Below are 17,600 nucleotides of genomic sequence, written 5' to 3' on the forward strand. Positions count from 1 at the left end.
TATCAAAATTCAAGTTCTTGCTAGGAAACGTCACATTTGCCCTTTACAATAATTAGACCTTCATCCCTGGCTCTTTGTATAATAATTAAAGCTTTTCGTTTCTTTATTTTCAAGTATTATTTTATTTGACATATGAATATTTGTGAGTGTCTTTTTAGGTTCGGGCGAAGGTTAGGCCGTTTGGTTGGGGACCACCAAACCAAACCCTTTAATAATATACTGAAAAGAATTGGAGATTTATATTCCAACTTGGTGGTGGCCCTTTGGAATTATCAAAATTCAAGATCTTGCTAAGAGACGTCACCCTTGGCCCTTTGTACAATAATTAAATATTCATGATAAAGAAAAGACATTTATTCTCTTTATTTCCAAACGGTATATTATTTGACATATGAATATTTGTGAGCGTATTTTCAGGTTCGGGCGGAGGTTGCGGTTTGCTTGCGACCACCAAACCAAACCCTTATTCGGTGACCCTGCCCGTGTCTTGTACATATAAGATCTCCCCCCCTTTTTCTCTCTTTCTCTCTCTCTCTCTCGCACACATGAACGTTGAACATCGAATCGGCTACTGAACTGAACCGAAGCTCTAGTCTTGCCTTGCGGGCATCGGGGAGATCAAATCAGACACCGGAGGGGCTGTGTTGAACGCAATTCTGGGCAAGATAGGCAAGAAAATGGAGGGCTTCTCAGGCCCTCCAGCCCCTGCCAGCTTGGGCCCTGGCTTCTCCATCAGCTCGCAGTCCCCCACGCCTTCCCCGTCTCCCTCCCACTCCCACTCCGCCTCCGCATCCCTCACCGGCTCTGGCCAGAAGCGCAAGCGCGGCGATGACCACGCATCCTCCCTAGGGTTTGCAGGAAACCACTCGGCCCCAGGAGCTCACCACCCGCACACCTTCTCCAACCTCCACCCCTCTGCCGCGCACTCCTCCCTCCCCTCGTCCGTCTCCCATGAGAGCCGCGACGGGCCTGCCACCTCCTTGGAGGAAGACGAGGAGAATGCCACCGGCGGCGATGAGAGCGGTGGAGGGCCAAACCATTCACAGCTCGACAGCATCAGTGCTGGCGACCCCGACGGCCGTGAGGAGTACGAGGAGGAGGAGGAGGATGACGATGGTGGCAATGAGGATGACGGTGAACAGGACGATGAGGATGCTGAGGAGGATGGCGATGATGATGAAGAGGATGCAATGCGGACATTTACTGCAGCCCGCTTGGATGCCAATAGTGCTCGGCCGGTTGTTGTGAAGACGGAAGGCCTTCAAACTATGTCCAATGTGAAAGTAGAGGCAACGGGTGATGCAACAAAGGATTCCGCCCCTGCACAGTTAGCTTCTAATGCTCTGCAATCGGGTGCTGGTGCAGTGAAGGATGAACCTAACAAACTTGCCACAGCTGATACCATTCAGACCAGTGGTGCTTATTGTTCAAGGGAAGAGAATTTTAAACGAGAGGTACCAGTGATTTTGTAATGGAAAAAGCTGTTATAGAAACACATGCTGCAAAGTATAACTGGGAAATTTGTCAGTTACACCCATGTGTTGGGTGGGCTTTAATGGTTTGTAGTGAATGGCTGGTGATTCTTTTGCATTGATCATGGCCAGCTTGTCATTTTCCGTTGAACCTGGAATCCAAAATCCCCTAATTTTGGACTGTGAACTCAACAATCACATCCAAATTTGAGAATGAGAGCAAACAGATGTAAATATGAGCATTTGAGGTCCAATGTTTTGGTTGTAAAACCGAGTCTGGGAAGAAAATCATCGTGATGAAGGTAAATACTGTAAATGACACACCTCATACCCTCAAGCAATGACACTTTTGTGCTGCTCTGTTTCTCCTTGGGTATCCAAGTGCTTAGAAGGTGCTTTTCACATCCATTTGATAAATCGGCTAACCATGGGATGTAAGAGCTTATACTAGGTGGATAGTAGTCATGTGAGTGAATGGAGCAAATGTCTCAATGTACTGCAGCATGCTTCATGTAGAAAGAAGACCCTCCGTTCTTTCAGGCAGAAATTTGGTTTGGAGTGTCGAGGACCACCTTAGACTGAACAAGCTGAGTGTTGTTGGAGTCTTTGTGTGTGCTCTCATAACCCACAGAGATAGAGCTCATTGAGGGAGGGAGGGATGGATGGATTAATGAGGTGTGGGTGTAGTAGAAGTTGGTGTGGTAGGTTGGACTAAATGAACAGGGGAGAAATGTTGTGTGAGGAGAGGACCACCTTGTCTTGTGAGGATGTTGGAGGAGTGGAGGTTGCAAGTTAGCCCCCTTTGGAGGGTGCTTACTGAAAATGACACCTATTTATAACAAATATGAAAAATATGCAATATGAGAGGGAAGGTGTAGCCGGCTTGTTCACTGGGAAGGGCGGTAGTGTACAATCAAAATACATAAATGCTTTCACCCAATTTACAGTCGTCCACTTTACTTGAACTTAAAGACATAGAATCAAGAAGAAAAACAGGAAGCTAAAATGCTCCCGTTGCAACACAGACACCCTGTTGGCCCCTAAGCTAGGCTCCCCTTGCGGTATTTCTTTATTTTTAAAAAGAGAGAGAGAGTACAATGGGCTGTCTTTCACCTATTCTGGGTAAAATTTGGTAGCATAACAGTACAATTACTGACCCAAAACAAACCGACCAGGAGGGGAAACTCTGCCCAAGTCTGAATCTTCTGGTTGGAGTGCAGAATTGACCAGTTCAGTTTGCTGTAATTACTGTTTCAGACCTGTTCTGAGACCTGTTTACAACACATACTGTTCCCTGTACTGTTCTACCCACTGTAATTACTGGTTCAGACCTGTTCTGACAACTGTTCTCAGCTCATATTGTTCCCTATACTGTCCTGCATCATCTGGGCCCAGTGCCCCTTGCTTCTGACATCAATTGGGCTCTGAAATGACCTTTGAACAGTCCAGAATCAGTACTGATTTAGTGTTGTTACGGACACTTGCTTGGTGAGGTTACCACCCTCATCTGTTCCTGCTTGTGGGCAGCAAACAACTGCTCCTGTTCCTGAAGAAAGGAGGCTCTTGTCTCATGCAAAATCAACATATTCCACACAGCTGTACCTGAATCAAAAGAAAGACCCTTGATTCTGCAGCATAACCATACTGTCAGGGAGAGAAAGAGAGAGAGTAGGAAGTAAGCTCAGCCCTCTGTGCATCATAGACAAGGTAGACCAGCTCTCGAGCTCTCCATCTGCAGCAATCCATCTCCCTTTCACAAAAATGAGCCCCCCATGCATTGAAACTCGTTTTTGTGCTGCCCTCTCTCTCTCTTTTGGGAATTTATGTCCAAATTGTGACACATGGCATACATGTAACAATTTTCCTGTTTAAACCTTTCGGTCTAAAATTCTCTCTTCTCGATTCAAAATTTGACCTCGGCACAAACCAGAGGATTAATCCTAGTACAAAAACGAAGATAATGACGCGAACAGATTTTGGGGTCCAAAAATAGTAACTCCCAAAATTTTAGGAGTCCATTGCATCCCCACTAGTCTTCTGACCATCTTTGCAGACTATGGCTACATCCAAATTTGTAATGTAGCTCAACTGAAAGTGAATTTCCATTGATGACCCCACATGGACTAATCTCTCGAAGATTTGTCCATCTTCACTTTGAACTAGTCTCTTCCAGGCTAGTTTTTCAACACACTTGTCCATATACACTTTCACAAGTCTCTTCCAGGCTTGTCAATCTACAGTGCCATCAGTCTCTTCCAGACTTGTACTGGACCTTAACTGTCCAGTCTTGACTCACTGAACATTCTTGTCCGTTTCACATACTGGCCATGCAACTCGGGCGTTTAGATTTTAAGAGGGATCCTTCCAAAAAGAAAAACCAAATAAAATATGTAATAAAGAAATCAACAAAAAGGTAATAGTTGTCACAGTCTTGTGACAGAAGGCAATATAGTTATATGGATGGATTGATGTTCATTGAGGTGGGAGTAGGATTGGGGTGTTGAGCTGTACTACAATGGCAATAAGCATTGTCAATAATGATTGCTAAACTTGTCTCATGCAACCTAGGTCGAGCCACCTTGACCACTATTTACTTTTTTTGCTCAACAACTTTGTTTTTTTCACAACCATATGAAACAAAGAACTAATGTCTGTTGCCTCTCTCCTTGCGTAATGATCAGAAATGGTGCTTGATGAGTTGGTTGCGCTAGATCTACCGAACCTATTTGTCCATATTGGTCTCAAGACAAGGATACCTCTTAATGCCCTATGATGAGACACTTCTTAAGAGAGGATCCTTGTCCTCTTCATTGATTGTTGGTGCAATCATTAGGAAGCTTGAGCATAGTACTAGACATAGTCATGCTGACTTCTTAGAGTTGATATTGGTTATATACAATTGCTGATAGTGTATGGATAATCATTCGTTTGCTCATGCTTTTCAGATATATTTGTAGTCTATTTTGTGTTTTGTGATGTTATGTGTGCCCACTAGCACTTGGCCCATGTGAACATGCCTAGATAGGTGGAGTGCCAAAGGCATTATTGCTCATCCTTCTAGATAGACTAGCCCCATTGTTCTCAAGGGAAGGGTATCTCTTAATGCACCATGATGAGGCACTTGTCCTTTTCCTCTTCATTGATTGTTGGCACAATCATTAGGAAGCTTGAACATAGTGCTAGACATAGTCATGGTGACTTCTTAGAGTTGACATTGGTTATATACATTTGCTGATAGTATATGTATAATCATTCATTTGCTCATGCTTTTCAAACATATTTGTAGGCTATTTTGTGCTTTGTGATGTTATGTGCGCCCATTGGCACTTGGCCCATGTGAACATGTCTAGATAGGTGGAGTGCTAAAGGCCTTACTGCTCATCCTTCTAGGTAGACTAGCCCCATTGTTCATTCTGCTGGCAAGCTATTTGATTTGTACAAAGAAAAAATACCAGTATGGTCCTTGCTTGTTCTTTACGATGCTCAATACAATAAATATACTATGAAGAGTGAATACCAAACCTCAAACGCCTGTGTCTTTGAAAGAATGTTGGCAAAGAGATGAATTGGAGTGTGTCATACTCTGAATGGATCTCGAAATGCAAGAGGAAGCCTTGAAATAGTGACCAGCTGCAGTAAATGGCGAAGAATAGCTATGCAGGTTTCACTGTCCCAAAACATAGGGCTGAGGATGTGGACAACTGATTTGGCAGTGAGTATAGCAGCTTATGAACAACTGATAGCCCCTGGAGACATTGGGCAGGTAGGGCAGCAGCTGTACACTGAAAATGCAGCAGAGGTAGCGCCAGCTGGTTGATGACATGGCAGTAGTGTGAGTAGCCTGGCGACAAACATAGCTTGTCTTTATGGAAACAGGCTGCAAAGAGGCTGGCAATGACTGAAGAGGCTGGCAATGACTGATCAATAGCAAACATAGGCTGGATGAAGGTTGGATGTAGGTGCTTGGCTGGTGGACAGCAGCATGAACTGAAGTATCTGCATGGGAAGGGGTCTAGAGAGCAGTAGACAAGGCGCCGACAACAAGATGGGCTGAGTGGAAGTGCAGCCTTCTAATTATACATGTGTGGATCCTCCCAAATCGGGGTTTGGTTCATGGAACACAGTTTCCGGGAAAGTTTGGTAATCTAATGAAAAGTTTGATAATAACATGTTGTGGTGCTGTTTTAAAGAGCTAATTGAATGTTTTAAGTTTGGAATGCATTTTTTTGCTAAACATCTCCTTTTAGGCGCAAAACTAGAACCCAGAAGGGATTGCTATGCATAGCTCAGCCTATAGTACCTTGAGACATCCCACTTGAAAGCAGCCAAGCCATTGGATCAAGGGTGTAGGAGGTTGGAGAGACCATTTTGGGCAGTGTGGGAGAGGAGGAGAGTAGGTCAGCTGCTGTACCCAGCCAATTTGGAGCAACTGCACCCAACTGAATCCTCCAAGACAAGGGGCGACTTGATTAGGAGCCCTATTTACTGCAGGTGACAGCTTGGAGATGCTGCCTACAGCTGGGCAACAGCATTTTGAGCAAGCAACATCATTTTGGGTCCTCTGTAGTAGGTGACATCATTTATGGCTGTTATTGATTAGTGCATCTGCTGACTTGATCAGATTTTAGCATTAGACATCAGATTTTTCTCTATCTTCGGCACTCATGCAAATTCTAAGCCATTTTCAGACCATGGTGAAGAGTAGCTGCGTGTTTGTTACTACAAATCCTATTCCATAGTAAAATTTAGGGTTTACTAGTCACCTTGGGTCCCATGCCAAAGAATTAAAGGCCTAGGACTTGAAATCGGTAGCTAGAAATTGGGCATTTTTAGAGATTTTGAGAGGCCAGCCCATTCTAATTGAACTTGGGGTTAGATTTGATTAGGCAAGGGTCAGTTGATGGCCAATCCCTTGTCAAATCAAGGGGTAAATTTGTTTGAAGGTTCGCTCATCATATATGACAGTAACGTGCATTGTATTTCAAAGGAGATTGGAGCCATCTCAATGTGCTCTTTCTATTATAAGTTAAAAAAATACCGCAAGGGGCACCAATTCTGGGGCCAATGGGTAGTGTACTAACTAGGATTAATCGGTAACATTTGTATTTCAGTTTGCGTGAATTTTTGGCTTGCTGTAATTAGTGTATAATAAGATCATTCACCACCCTTTTGGAGAAGGAAGACTGATTTCACATATGAATAAGTACACTTAATATATCTCAACACGTGAAAACAAGCAATCCAACGAGACATTTTTGATGCATTGAAAGACATAAGAGAGCTAACGATCATTTCAAAGGTAAAGTAGAGTCTGGCCTTTATATTTGCAATGGTCGCAGAATTTGAGCCTATCAATGAATCATCAATGCATATATAGTTAACCCCCTCTGAAGTTTATTCTACATATAAGTTTGGGTCATAAAGGGTGAAACGGTAATCATGAGTTTGAAGGAACTCATCCATCTTGTGGAACTTGGATCACAGTGCTTACTTCAGCCTATAAAGGGCTTTTTGTAAGTGAAAGACCTTATCTTTGTAGTCAAGAAGAGAAAATCCAAGAGACTACTCCATTTAAACTCTTCTCTAAATAACAATTTAAGAAGGCACTTTTGACTTCATTTGATAGATTGGTCAGCCATGATGAGTAGCTAGTATGACCAACAAATGAAATGATGTCAATTGTGTAGTTGGAGCAAAAGTTTCTTCATAGTCAATACCTTGCTTCTATTGAAACCCTTGTACCACAAGGCGAGCCTTGTACTTATTGAAGGTCCCATATGCTTTCATTTTGGTCCTAAAAATCCATTTTGTCCCAAACTCCAATGACCTTGTGACTTGGATGATACACCAAAATTAGGTTTCATTTTGGTCAATGCTCTCAAGCTTCTTTTCCATGGCCTCTCGCCATTGGGGATGCTTTAGAGCGTCTTGCCAAGTGTGTAGCTCAGAGTGCGCTATGTAATTTGTCATAAAAACAAATACTAATGTGGTAGTAGGTGTGAGCCTAGAAATCTTTTGGTTCTCTAGGATAGAATCTGGTGGAAGGATCCTTGAGTCTTACATGGATGATGATGGTCTACTGGTATCAATAAGATAATGGGTCCTTGGGAGGGGGCCTAGGAGTTGAAGTCTCCATCGATGGGTTGACTAGGCTCACATGACACAATCTTAAGTAATGTAGGTTGAGGAATTGGCTTGAAAGTCGATGTAGAGGGTTGCATGATATCCCTCTCATCAAATATAACATCTCTCGGAGTAATAGCATGCCTGGTTCTAGGTCAAACAACTGGGTGGTATGCTTTAGCCTTAAAAGAGTAGCCCACAAAAATCAAGAGCTATGCTTAGGGTATGAGCTTTGCTATTTTGTCGTCAAGAGAGTATGTGTATATGCATGACTCCCAAAGTTTCTAAGATGAGAGAGAATAAGTCGAGAGCCAAAGAGTTCATCCTGGAGATTCTATAAGGGACAGTTGTTGTCAAGCACTGGTTGAGGATGTATACTAAAGTGTTAAAATCCGTAGTACATAGGCACTTTGGAAGCTTTGTTTGAACAACATAGAGCTTGTCATGTTGATCATTGCTCATTGTCTCTATATGGACACCCATTTGACTTTGCACAAGATGCACTTGTGTGGAGATCTATGTGAAGGCATTGGTTTATTCTTTAAGAAATAGACCCACATATATATCGAGAAGTCAATGCACTAGTAGAAAGATGCAAAGCAAACCATTAATGATTGTTGTGGATGGTGGCTCACAAAGATCAATGTGACTCAACCTAAGAGGCTCCTCAATTGTATGTGTTGCTTCCGACCATCCATTGGCATAACAACTTGTAAAGAGAGTCATACCCAAGGTGTTGAAAGCCGAAATACCGGAGACACTCGTTGCTCATAGGTGTAAAGAAATACTTGTCTATAGATAGCAAACACAATCATACGACAAAGTACAAATTGATAAAGAACATAGTTGGGGTTAGGCTACCTTATAGACAACGAACATTGAATATGACTAATGAATGTTGAATATATACAATGCTCAATGCAGCAGATACACTATGCAAAGTGAAGATACCCCTGAACTCCAATGTCTCCAGGATTGGGACAAAGAGTATGAGCTATAGAGAGTGTCATCCTTTGTACAAATTCCAAAATGGAGCAGGTAGCCTTGAGGGTCCAAATGCAATCAACAACTGCAAATGTAGATTTGTAGAGTTTGGATAAGGCTCAACTCACAATGGCAACATGGAATAGTGTCAAGGAAATGAATTCTATTGCTGTAGAAAGCAAACATAATTGTTAGAATGCTCTAGAAGGGGTGGTGTCAGCTGTATGCTACAAACGTAGATGGTAGATGGTTAAGTTCAATAAACACAAATAGCTGAAGGGTCACAGGTTGTAGGCAATGGTTGGGAATAGGTGTTTGCAATTTGGAAACTATTGCCAACATCAAACACAATGTCTGGAAGGTTGTAGATTGATTGCCAAGTCTTGATGGAAGGCCATCACCACAAATTGAGATATCCACCATGGAGGGTTTTAGACAACAGTGGAGATGTCGGTGCTAGGTGGTGGAGGACCTGCAATGGCGAGATCGGGGGTTGAGAGAGGGGAAACTTGTCTTTTTATAGAAGTGTGGATTCTTTGAAATTAGGGTTTGGCTTTTGGGACACAAATACTCTCTGGAAATGTGCACCATCTAATGAAGCCTTAGTAATAATTGTGTTTTAGAGTTGTAATAAAGAGCTAATTTATACTCCTCCTCAGGCTTAAAATTGAAACTAGGAATTGAGTGTCGAGATAGCTCAAGCCCATTTTTACCCCAAGGCGTCCTACGAGTGATGATTATCTGAGCAAGGGAGCCTAATTAGTCACCCTAGAGGGGTCGAGGCTTCAGACAAAGGGTGTTCATCGGTGTGCCCACACCTACAAAGGTAGATCGAACCACTTTGAATCCTTTTTTTCCCATTTTTTGAAGTAATGGTTTGCGTCCTATTTAAGTAATTGTGCCCTTGGGAAGAGTGAAAATGGATGGTTAGATCCAACACAATACAAAATAGACAAGCTATCTTGATCATCCTTTGGTGTTGATGAAGAGGAAAAATATGGGGCGTATGTGTAGAAGCTGATAAGAAAGACTGCGACTATGGTGGATTTAGAGGTGACCAATATGTGATTGAAAAGGGATAAATGTACACAATTGCATGTTAATAAGAATAAAATATCAATGTATGGGGTAAAACAAAGAACAGTGCAAGATGTCATGCTCATGTAAAATGCCATGCAATGGTGTCACTTGGATAGTGCCCTTGCAAGGGAATTGTTCACTTGTCCAAGCACCCTTATACAATCATGATTATCATGAGGATATGGATAATGAAACAAAGTACGATAATGATAATGTCTCTAAGGTAATCAAAATCCTATAGACACCAAGAGAAAAAGACCGCCCCTTCTCATGGTTGGATGGTGGAAGGAGACATAAGTACCCTCCCTATCATGAGGATGTGAAATTTGATTGCTTTGCTTAGCATTTGATCAAAAGCTAATCAAATGTATAAATGTGACTTGCATATGTGTGATATGAATAATGATACAAAGTACAATAATGATAATGTCTCTAAGGTAATCAAAATCCTGTAGACACCAAGAGAAAAAGACCGCCCCTTCTCATGGTTGGATGGTGGAAGGAGACGTAAGTACCCTCCCTATCATGAGGATGTGAAATTTGATTGCTTTGCTTAGCATTTGATCAAAAGCTAATCAAATGTACAAATGTGACTTGCATATGTGAGGTGCACATCAATTATTTCATAGCATGGGACCCAAGACCTTGAGTTATTAGTTTGCTGCTAGAGGCAAAAGTTGTAATAAGTGATGCTTGATAGGTACTAGGTGGTACTTGATGTCAAATTTGAACCTAGCCCAATTTATTGGCCATTAATATTGATTGTGATATTGGTGACTAGGCATTAATTAATTAATTAATACCAATCTAAGTGTCAATAACTGCTCAAGGATATTTTGGAGGCAAATTGACCTAGCCAATTTAATTATTGGTTGGTGAAATTAATTTTGTGAGCTTTAGATTAATTATTAAATTAAATTTTAAAATATAATAATTAATTTTTAGAGTTAATACTTTGAAAATTTATTTAATAAGTTGGATAATGCTGAAAAATGAAATTGGAAGGCTGCCACATGGCAAAACTTACCCATGTAAGTGGGAAAAATGCTTTTAGGGGCTGATGAAAGTTTGAATTTTTCTCTCTCTTCAGCATTCTCTCGCATCCTCCAACCATCTCGCAAGTTATCTTAGCAAAATCTAGTCATTTGAGTCATTGGAGGTGGAGATTTTGGTTAATTTGTGTTGAAAACCCTCATTTATAATACAAATTAGGGTTTGACAGCTGCTGTAGAATGCATTCAGAAAATTGAGGGTCTAGAACTTGAATTTCAGAAGTTGAAATTAAAGAATTTTAAGGACATTCAATAGGCTAGTCAGCTAGTCTCAATTTGGAGTTAAATTTGTCTCACAAGGAGTAGGGTGAAGGCCAATTTCCCAAGCAAACCAAGGGAGAAATTGACTTAAAGGCTTGCTCGTCATTAATGGTAGGAAATAGCACTTGGATTAACGGAGGAGATCGATAAATCTCGATTGTACTCCATCCATTTGCAATAAAAGTTAAATAAATATTAAAAGGGGGACTTTAGTTTTGGGACCAATAGGTTGTGCATTGTTCAAGATTCTAGTGGCAAGTATGCATCTTCAATTTATGTGAACTAATTACTTGTAGTTGCTAATAAATCAGGTTCTTACCACCCTATTTGAGGAGGAAGGTTGATTTCACCTCCTCTCTCAAGATGTCGATGTTGATGGGGAAAAGGAGTTGCCAAAGAAGAAGAGTGAACTCTTTTTCAAGTTGAAAACTTGTGAAATGAATAGTCTCCAAGGTTCCGTTAAGGAAAGCAAGAATTCGGCCACGGGAGGAAAAGACTCCTTGTTAGTCTAGAGTGCAAAGCCAGTGCCAACCTAAAAAGACAAGTTAGGAGCAAAACTACCACATAAGACCATAAAACATGCATATCTCAACTTCAATGAAAAAGTGCTTATGAGTGCAATGTGTTGGGTTTGGAGATGGTCTTGTTGAGAACCCTTCACCCTTCACTCGTAGTTTGCATTTTTACGTTTTGCGTTTAGGGTTGTAGTCCCAAGAAGGGGTGCCGTCCTTGCTAGACTAACTGTGCCTATTTATAGGCTACTCTCTCATTCATTCCTCACGGCTTATTCATTCAGTCCGTCACCTCCCACTACCCTCACATCCCTTTAGGAGAACCTTGTTCCCTTGTATCACATTCACTCCATGATTCAAAACTTCATCATTCCATTCTTCAGAGTTTCTTTTCATGTTTTCCACTGTGTTCACTCCGTGTGGCATGCTAAAGAGGTAGGAAAGTGAGAGAAAAAAAAAAGTAATGGAAGAGAGAAGCTAGACTAGAGCATGCCTTGCAAGAATCAACAAATATGCCGGTAGGAGATGTGGTAGGTTTGTGGTTAGTATTGCTAACATTTGAACTGAAAGAAGGCTTGATGATCCATTGTATTAGTTGATAGCTAGGAAAAGTGAGCTCAATTCTTGCTAGTTGTGTATTTGATGTAGAGGGCAACTTAGAAAGAGATAGGGAATCATCAAGTCTATCCTCAAGGGAGATGAGGAGTGCTTGAGAACCAACGTTCGAAGTAGTGGCATTGGCAGACCAATTAGATAAGCCCTTTGGTGAAGTGGGGGTAGATGGTTCGATTGCCATGTGAGTAGTGGATTTATCTTGTTGAGGTGGAGGATGAGCCCCTCACGGTTGTGGAGGTTGTGCTAAAGTGCCCTTGCTTGATGGACTTGAGTTCTTAGGTGGGAATTCGTTGGACTGCCTTTGGCCTTGGAGCGACACTTGCTGTCAAAATGGTTGGCCTTTTGCCAATGCTAATAGCACCTTTTTTTTAGGGGACATTTTGCCAAGCCGTTTTCAATCTTGGAGGGGAGTTACTTTGCTCCTCGTTACCAAACTTAGTCATGGTATTGTTCTTTCCACCACCTTGCTTCACCTTTTGGGAAGTCAAGGCCTCCTTTGAATATTGGGGTTATTGAAGGATGAGCCCCTCTCGACTGTGGAGGTTGTACTAAAGTGCCCTTGCCTGATGGGCTTGAGTTCCTAGGTGGGAATTTGGTGGACTGCCCTTGGCCTTGGAGCGACACTTGTCAAAATGGTCGGCCTTTTGGCAAATGCTAATAGCACCTTTTTTTTGGGGGACATTTTGCCAAGTTTTCAATCTTGGAGGGGAGTTACTTTGCTCCTCGTTACCGAACTCAATCTTGGCACTGTTCTTTCCACCACCTTGCTTCGCCTTTTGGGAAGTCAAGGCCCCCTTTGAATATTGGGGTTTCTTATGAAATTGATCAAATAGCCGAGCGCAATGCAATAACTAAGACTCAAATTCATAGAAGGTGGGTAACTTGGGTTGTGAGATGACTTGTTGAATGAAATTGAAATATCTCAGTGGCAAATTTATTGATGAATAAAGTGACTTATCATTAGTTGACTTGGGTAAGCTAGTGGTGGCAAATTCAGCGAGAGCAATCATCTCTCTTAGGGATTTTGAACTCTTGGAGCTCATGATTAAGGTTGATATGTTAGTCTAGTTGTTGTGTCCAAGTTTAGAGGCAAGGTCAAAGTGTTGGAGTGAGAGTGAAATTCAGGTATAATGCCTTGCATCAACTCGACTATAGCTATGGCATGTTTGCTCTTCCAAGGGCGAACCACCTCATATGAGAACCAATGGGGGTTAGGTTGGGTTTTGTGCTCCCAAACAAGTTCCCACAAGCCTTGGGAACCCAAGACATGCCACATGAGATTTGACCAAGCGGTAAAGTTAAGACCTGTTGAAATGAGATTTATTAGTTATGCATTCTTGGTTGATGGAGATGGATGGATGGCTTGATGAGGAGGGGAATAGGTGGGTAGCATAGGATAGAAATGAGGGTAACTAGGTGCTACACGAAGCATTGAAGTGCTTGGAATGGTGAATCTAGAGTTGTGCCCCAAAGGAGGTGACTGACTTTCTAGGTGGTCGACATGCTGAAAAGGTATAGGAAGGCCCACTAGGTATTGCCATGTTGACAAATTGTTTGGCCACTCGAGAGATGGGAGAATAGGGTGGGCTTGAGACACGTGGGGAGGATACCCATGTGTATAGGTCCCCATGGATGGTTGGGTTGGGGGATAAACCCCCACCACCGGTGCATCACCACCTAGTTGTGCAAAAGCAAAGGACCTAAATGGATAGGATGTGCCAATGTTTGAAGATCCCCCCAATGTGGTGTGTGGTTGTATAGGTGGAATGGTGAATGGTGTATGAAAACTGGTGTAAATGTTGATGTGGGTGCAACGGAAAAAAAGGGTGGGATGGATGGGATTGGAAATTTTGGTGTTGATAGAATAGAAGTGAATGGAAATTCATTTTTAGGAAAATGAAAATTAGATGATGATGCGCTGGCTTCATTATGACTTTGAGAAACAAAATGTGAAGAAGGAAAATTTGAGTTTTTCTCATATGTAGCTCTTCTTGAAGTAGAAACATTAAAAGTGAGATTAGAAGAAAACAGTTGTGCACTTGGCACTTGAGTGGAAGGAGGGGAAGAATATAAAGGTTTGTACCCTGTGTTTGCTTCTCCAACAAGATGGCCAGTCCCATATGGAGGTTCCACCCTTCTTGCCAAATCATTAGACCCATGTGTGAAATCTAAGGGTGAATAAACAATATAACCTTCCAGTTGTTGTTCAGCTTGATGCATGATCAAGTCGTAGTTTGTTTGTGAGATCTCATAGGGTCTATAGACACCATGATAGTTAGATGCCTTTCCAGAAGTGTCAGAACCTCATTGGGCAAGCTATGAAGCCCACTCTTGCTTGGTTCTTGGCATAGGACTTTTTGGAGACATCGACAGACTACTTCGATGGAATTTGACACTCTTGTTTCTCTTGGATCCATTCTGTCCTCTTTGGCCTTTAGCCACATCCAGGATTTGAGAGGGGGGTGTTAGTAGACATTTTTATCATGCACAATCTCCTATATGTGGGCTTGAGTCTGAGTTAGATGAGGACATGAGGTCATTTCATGTGTTTTGATGAAGGCGAGATGTCCTTTCATTAGTATGCATTTTAGTCCATTTTAGTTTTTGTGTCTTCACATTGGCTGTTTAGTGGTCCAGCTCAGCACATTTCTATTTTAGGTCTTTACATTGGCTGTTTAGTGATCCAGCGCAGCATGTTTCTATTTTAGGTTGCTAGAGGCTGTGTTCACTCTGCGTCGCTTTGTCATGGTCTGGCAATCAGCATTTTGCCTAGTCTAGCTGCATTAAATTCAGTGCTTGATGCTGGTCAGCCATATTTTTGGCATATTTTGTCAGCAGTTAGTGAGTTTGTGGGCATATGAAGTCTAATTTTCAGCTTATTACCATAAAGCAACTCAAGGACTATAAAAAGCGCTCTCAGATCTTCATATTACACATGAATAAAGAGGCAGCCAGTTCAAGAATTCAGTTGTTAATTCAACATTGGAAGCTCTTCTTGAGGAGTACGGTGATTTGTTTCAGGTGCCTATAACACCGCCTCCCAAGAGAGCAGTTGATCATTCTATTGATTTGGAGCCTCACTCCCAGCTAGTCAATAAGTCGCCCTATAGATTATCAAAATAGGAGTGTAAGAGAGTTGCCAAGCATATCAAGGAGCTATTAGAGATGGGTTTCATCGAGCCTAGTTCTTCATCATACGCTTCATTGGCCTTGTTAGTAAAGAAGAACTCTTCCCTATTTATAGCAGCCCCTTCCTACAATGTCAGCCATTTTATTTTGCAGATCTTTAGCATTCTTTACCAGTGATTTCCTTTGTCATTCAGTGCTTTTTGCTTCATCATCCTCATCTAGTGGCCTTGCTGATGCTTTGGATTGCATGCAGGGAGGGCTGATCAGTCCGCTTTGTTTTCAACATTCTTTTGAGTTTAGTGCAGATTTTTTCTTTCACTCTTTGCTTTCATTTCAGTCTCTCTCTTCCCCTCTCTCCATGTGTTTGTGTCCTTCCATTGTGCACTCTCACAACCTCTATATTTGACAAAGCCTCAACCGTTTCTATTCAATCATTCTCTTTAATGATGATTAAAAACCTTTCAAGTATGCTTTTTAAAGTTTATTTAAAAAAATAATAGAAATGTATTTGGAATTAGACATTGGCCATGTTGATGTATGCGTTAAGACCTTTTCAAATATATGAAATGTGTAGGACATTTTGCCAGGGTTTTTATTTGAAAAGATTTGTATCTTTTATTCTTTATGATTCTATTAGAAGTTATATTTTAGTGGGGTTTGGAACCACTTTTTTCATGGCCTGTGGGTGGAGTGTGAGAGCCATGTCTAAATATCGGGCCCCCAATAATGTGCACAATGCCTCTTAGCCAGGTTGGCTTTTGATGTGGCCTCTCAAGTATGCATATGCACCAACCATGCTTTACTTTGGATCCTTGAGCTTATTACTAGACCATGTCATGATCTAGCTCTAGTCGCATCTTTCTCACTTATGTATGTCGTCTCTAGAATCTCTTGTATGAGATTAGACATTGCCTCTATTGAGATAAGACCTAACCATGATCTTTTTTTAATGTTTTGTGTCATAGGTTCAATCACCCATGATTTGAAGGGTGGTTTCTTAGTTATTCTTATTCGTTACCTTTGTGTATGTATTGCTATGTGCTAGCATGTGAACACGCCTCAATACTTGTAAGTTTAGGGTTGGGGTTTGGGGAATCTCAAGGCTATAAAGTGAACCCCAAAGCTTGTAGTTTTATATAAATCAACTATCACCTCAATCTATTCAGCTTGATGTTCGTGCAGAATGTTAAGCTTAAAAAGGTTCATTACACATTAATCCTTCATTATCTCATCAAACAACCCCAAAACTCAAATGCACTTAGTGTGTTTTAGTGTCCCATAATTAAACTTCCCACTTTTTAGTTGGTTTCTCATCTATAAATAGTGTGCGCTAGGTCACTTGCATCCCAACCTATCCCTAGTTTATCATGTGGCTGCCACCTTCTCTTGTTGCTGCTGTCCACTCATTCATCATCACCTCTTGTTGCCATCAACACCACCCTATGCTTTTGCTGTTTGAGTGATACTTGAGTGCCGACAATCATAAACCCGCAAGTCGTTTTTGTGTTTTCAATTGGTGGTTACTACACTTGGGATCTATCCTCGAAGGACAACACACATCGACACCTCCCTCAACTTGCTCCCACGAGAGCCACTAGCTATTGGACAGCTCCCCTTAGGCATTTCATAAATTTTCATTCATTATTTAGTTCTCTTCATTTTGTGTTTTTGGATTTTTGTATTTTTTGCATTGCTATTTGGGATCATTGTGTTTAGTTGTGGTTGTACACTTTTTGTTTTCTTCTTTTGAAAACCCTAGCATTTCTTCACACATAGTGCTATCTCTCTCTCTCTCTTTTCTCTGTTCTCCATGGAGCTACATTCACCATAGCTCCTCTCGTCTTGTGGTGCGCAACCCAACAATTCCAAGGTCGAGGGTATTTTACCTTCCCAAAATCCTTTTAGAAATCCTTTTCAAAAGCCTTCTCAGCCCTTGAGTATACCAAGGGATAATCAAGCCAATCTTCTTAGAAATGTAGCTCCTGGACAACTCTGCCAACCAAGACCTTTTGGGACTCTTAAGGGCTTGTTTGATTGATCTACTAGTTCTTCTATGGGCTTTGATGTATTCTTCTTTTAATCAAATTTCCACTTATATTCTATTATATCAAAATCAAACTTTGTTGGGTCTATATTGGATCTACAAGAACTTGCAAAGAGCTTGGAGGGCAATTATGACATGAAAGATGAGAGTGTCCAAGATTCTTTCTCATTTACTTCCTACTCCAGAGAGGAGGCCTTGATTTGAACTTTGAAGGGCAATTAGGAGGTGTTTTTGAGCAATCAAAGTCATTATTTGCATCAGCAAATAATTGTACTAAATTAATTTCTAATTTTGTTAATAGCCCCAGAAACACTTTATTTGTATCATT

At 41.4% G+C, this 17,600-nt stretch overlaps 1 protein-coding gene across 5 annotated transcripts in view; it reads left to right on the top strand.

The window, feature by feature from the left end:
- Positions 1-526: 526 nt before the first annotated feature.
- The window catches only part of LOC148011501 (histone acetyltransferase GCN5-like), a 108,781-nt gene continuing 91,707 nt past the window's right edge, over positions 527-17,600 (top strand). For all 5 annotated transcript variants that reach the window (XR_015689300.1, XR_015689301.1, XR_015689302.1 and 2 more), the window contains exon 1: positions 527-1,454. Coding sequence is in view for 1 of the 5 variants with exons in the window: in XM_087670174.1 (XP_087526300.1) it covers positions 678-1,454 (777 nt within the window). In the remaining 4 variants the exon portion in view is untranslated. The remainder of the gene's footprint in view (positions 1,455-17,600) is intronic.

Source organism: Lygodium microphyllum, chromosome 28 (genome assembly GCF_053477565.2).
Source record: "Lygodium microphyllum isolate KBCC chromosome 28, Lygodium_microphyllum_v1.1.10, whole genome shotgun sequence".
Taxonomy (NCBI): domain Eukaryota; kingdom Viridiplantae; phylum Streptophyta; class Polypodiopsida; order Schizaeales; family Lygodiaceae; genus Lygodium; species Lygodium microphyllum.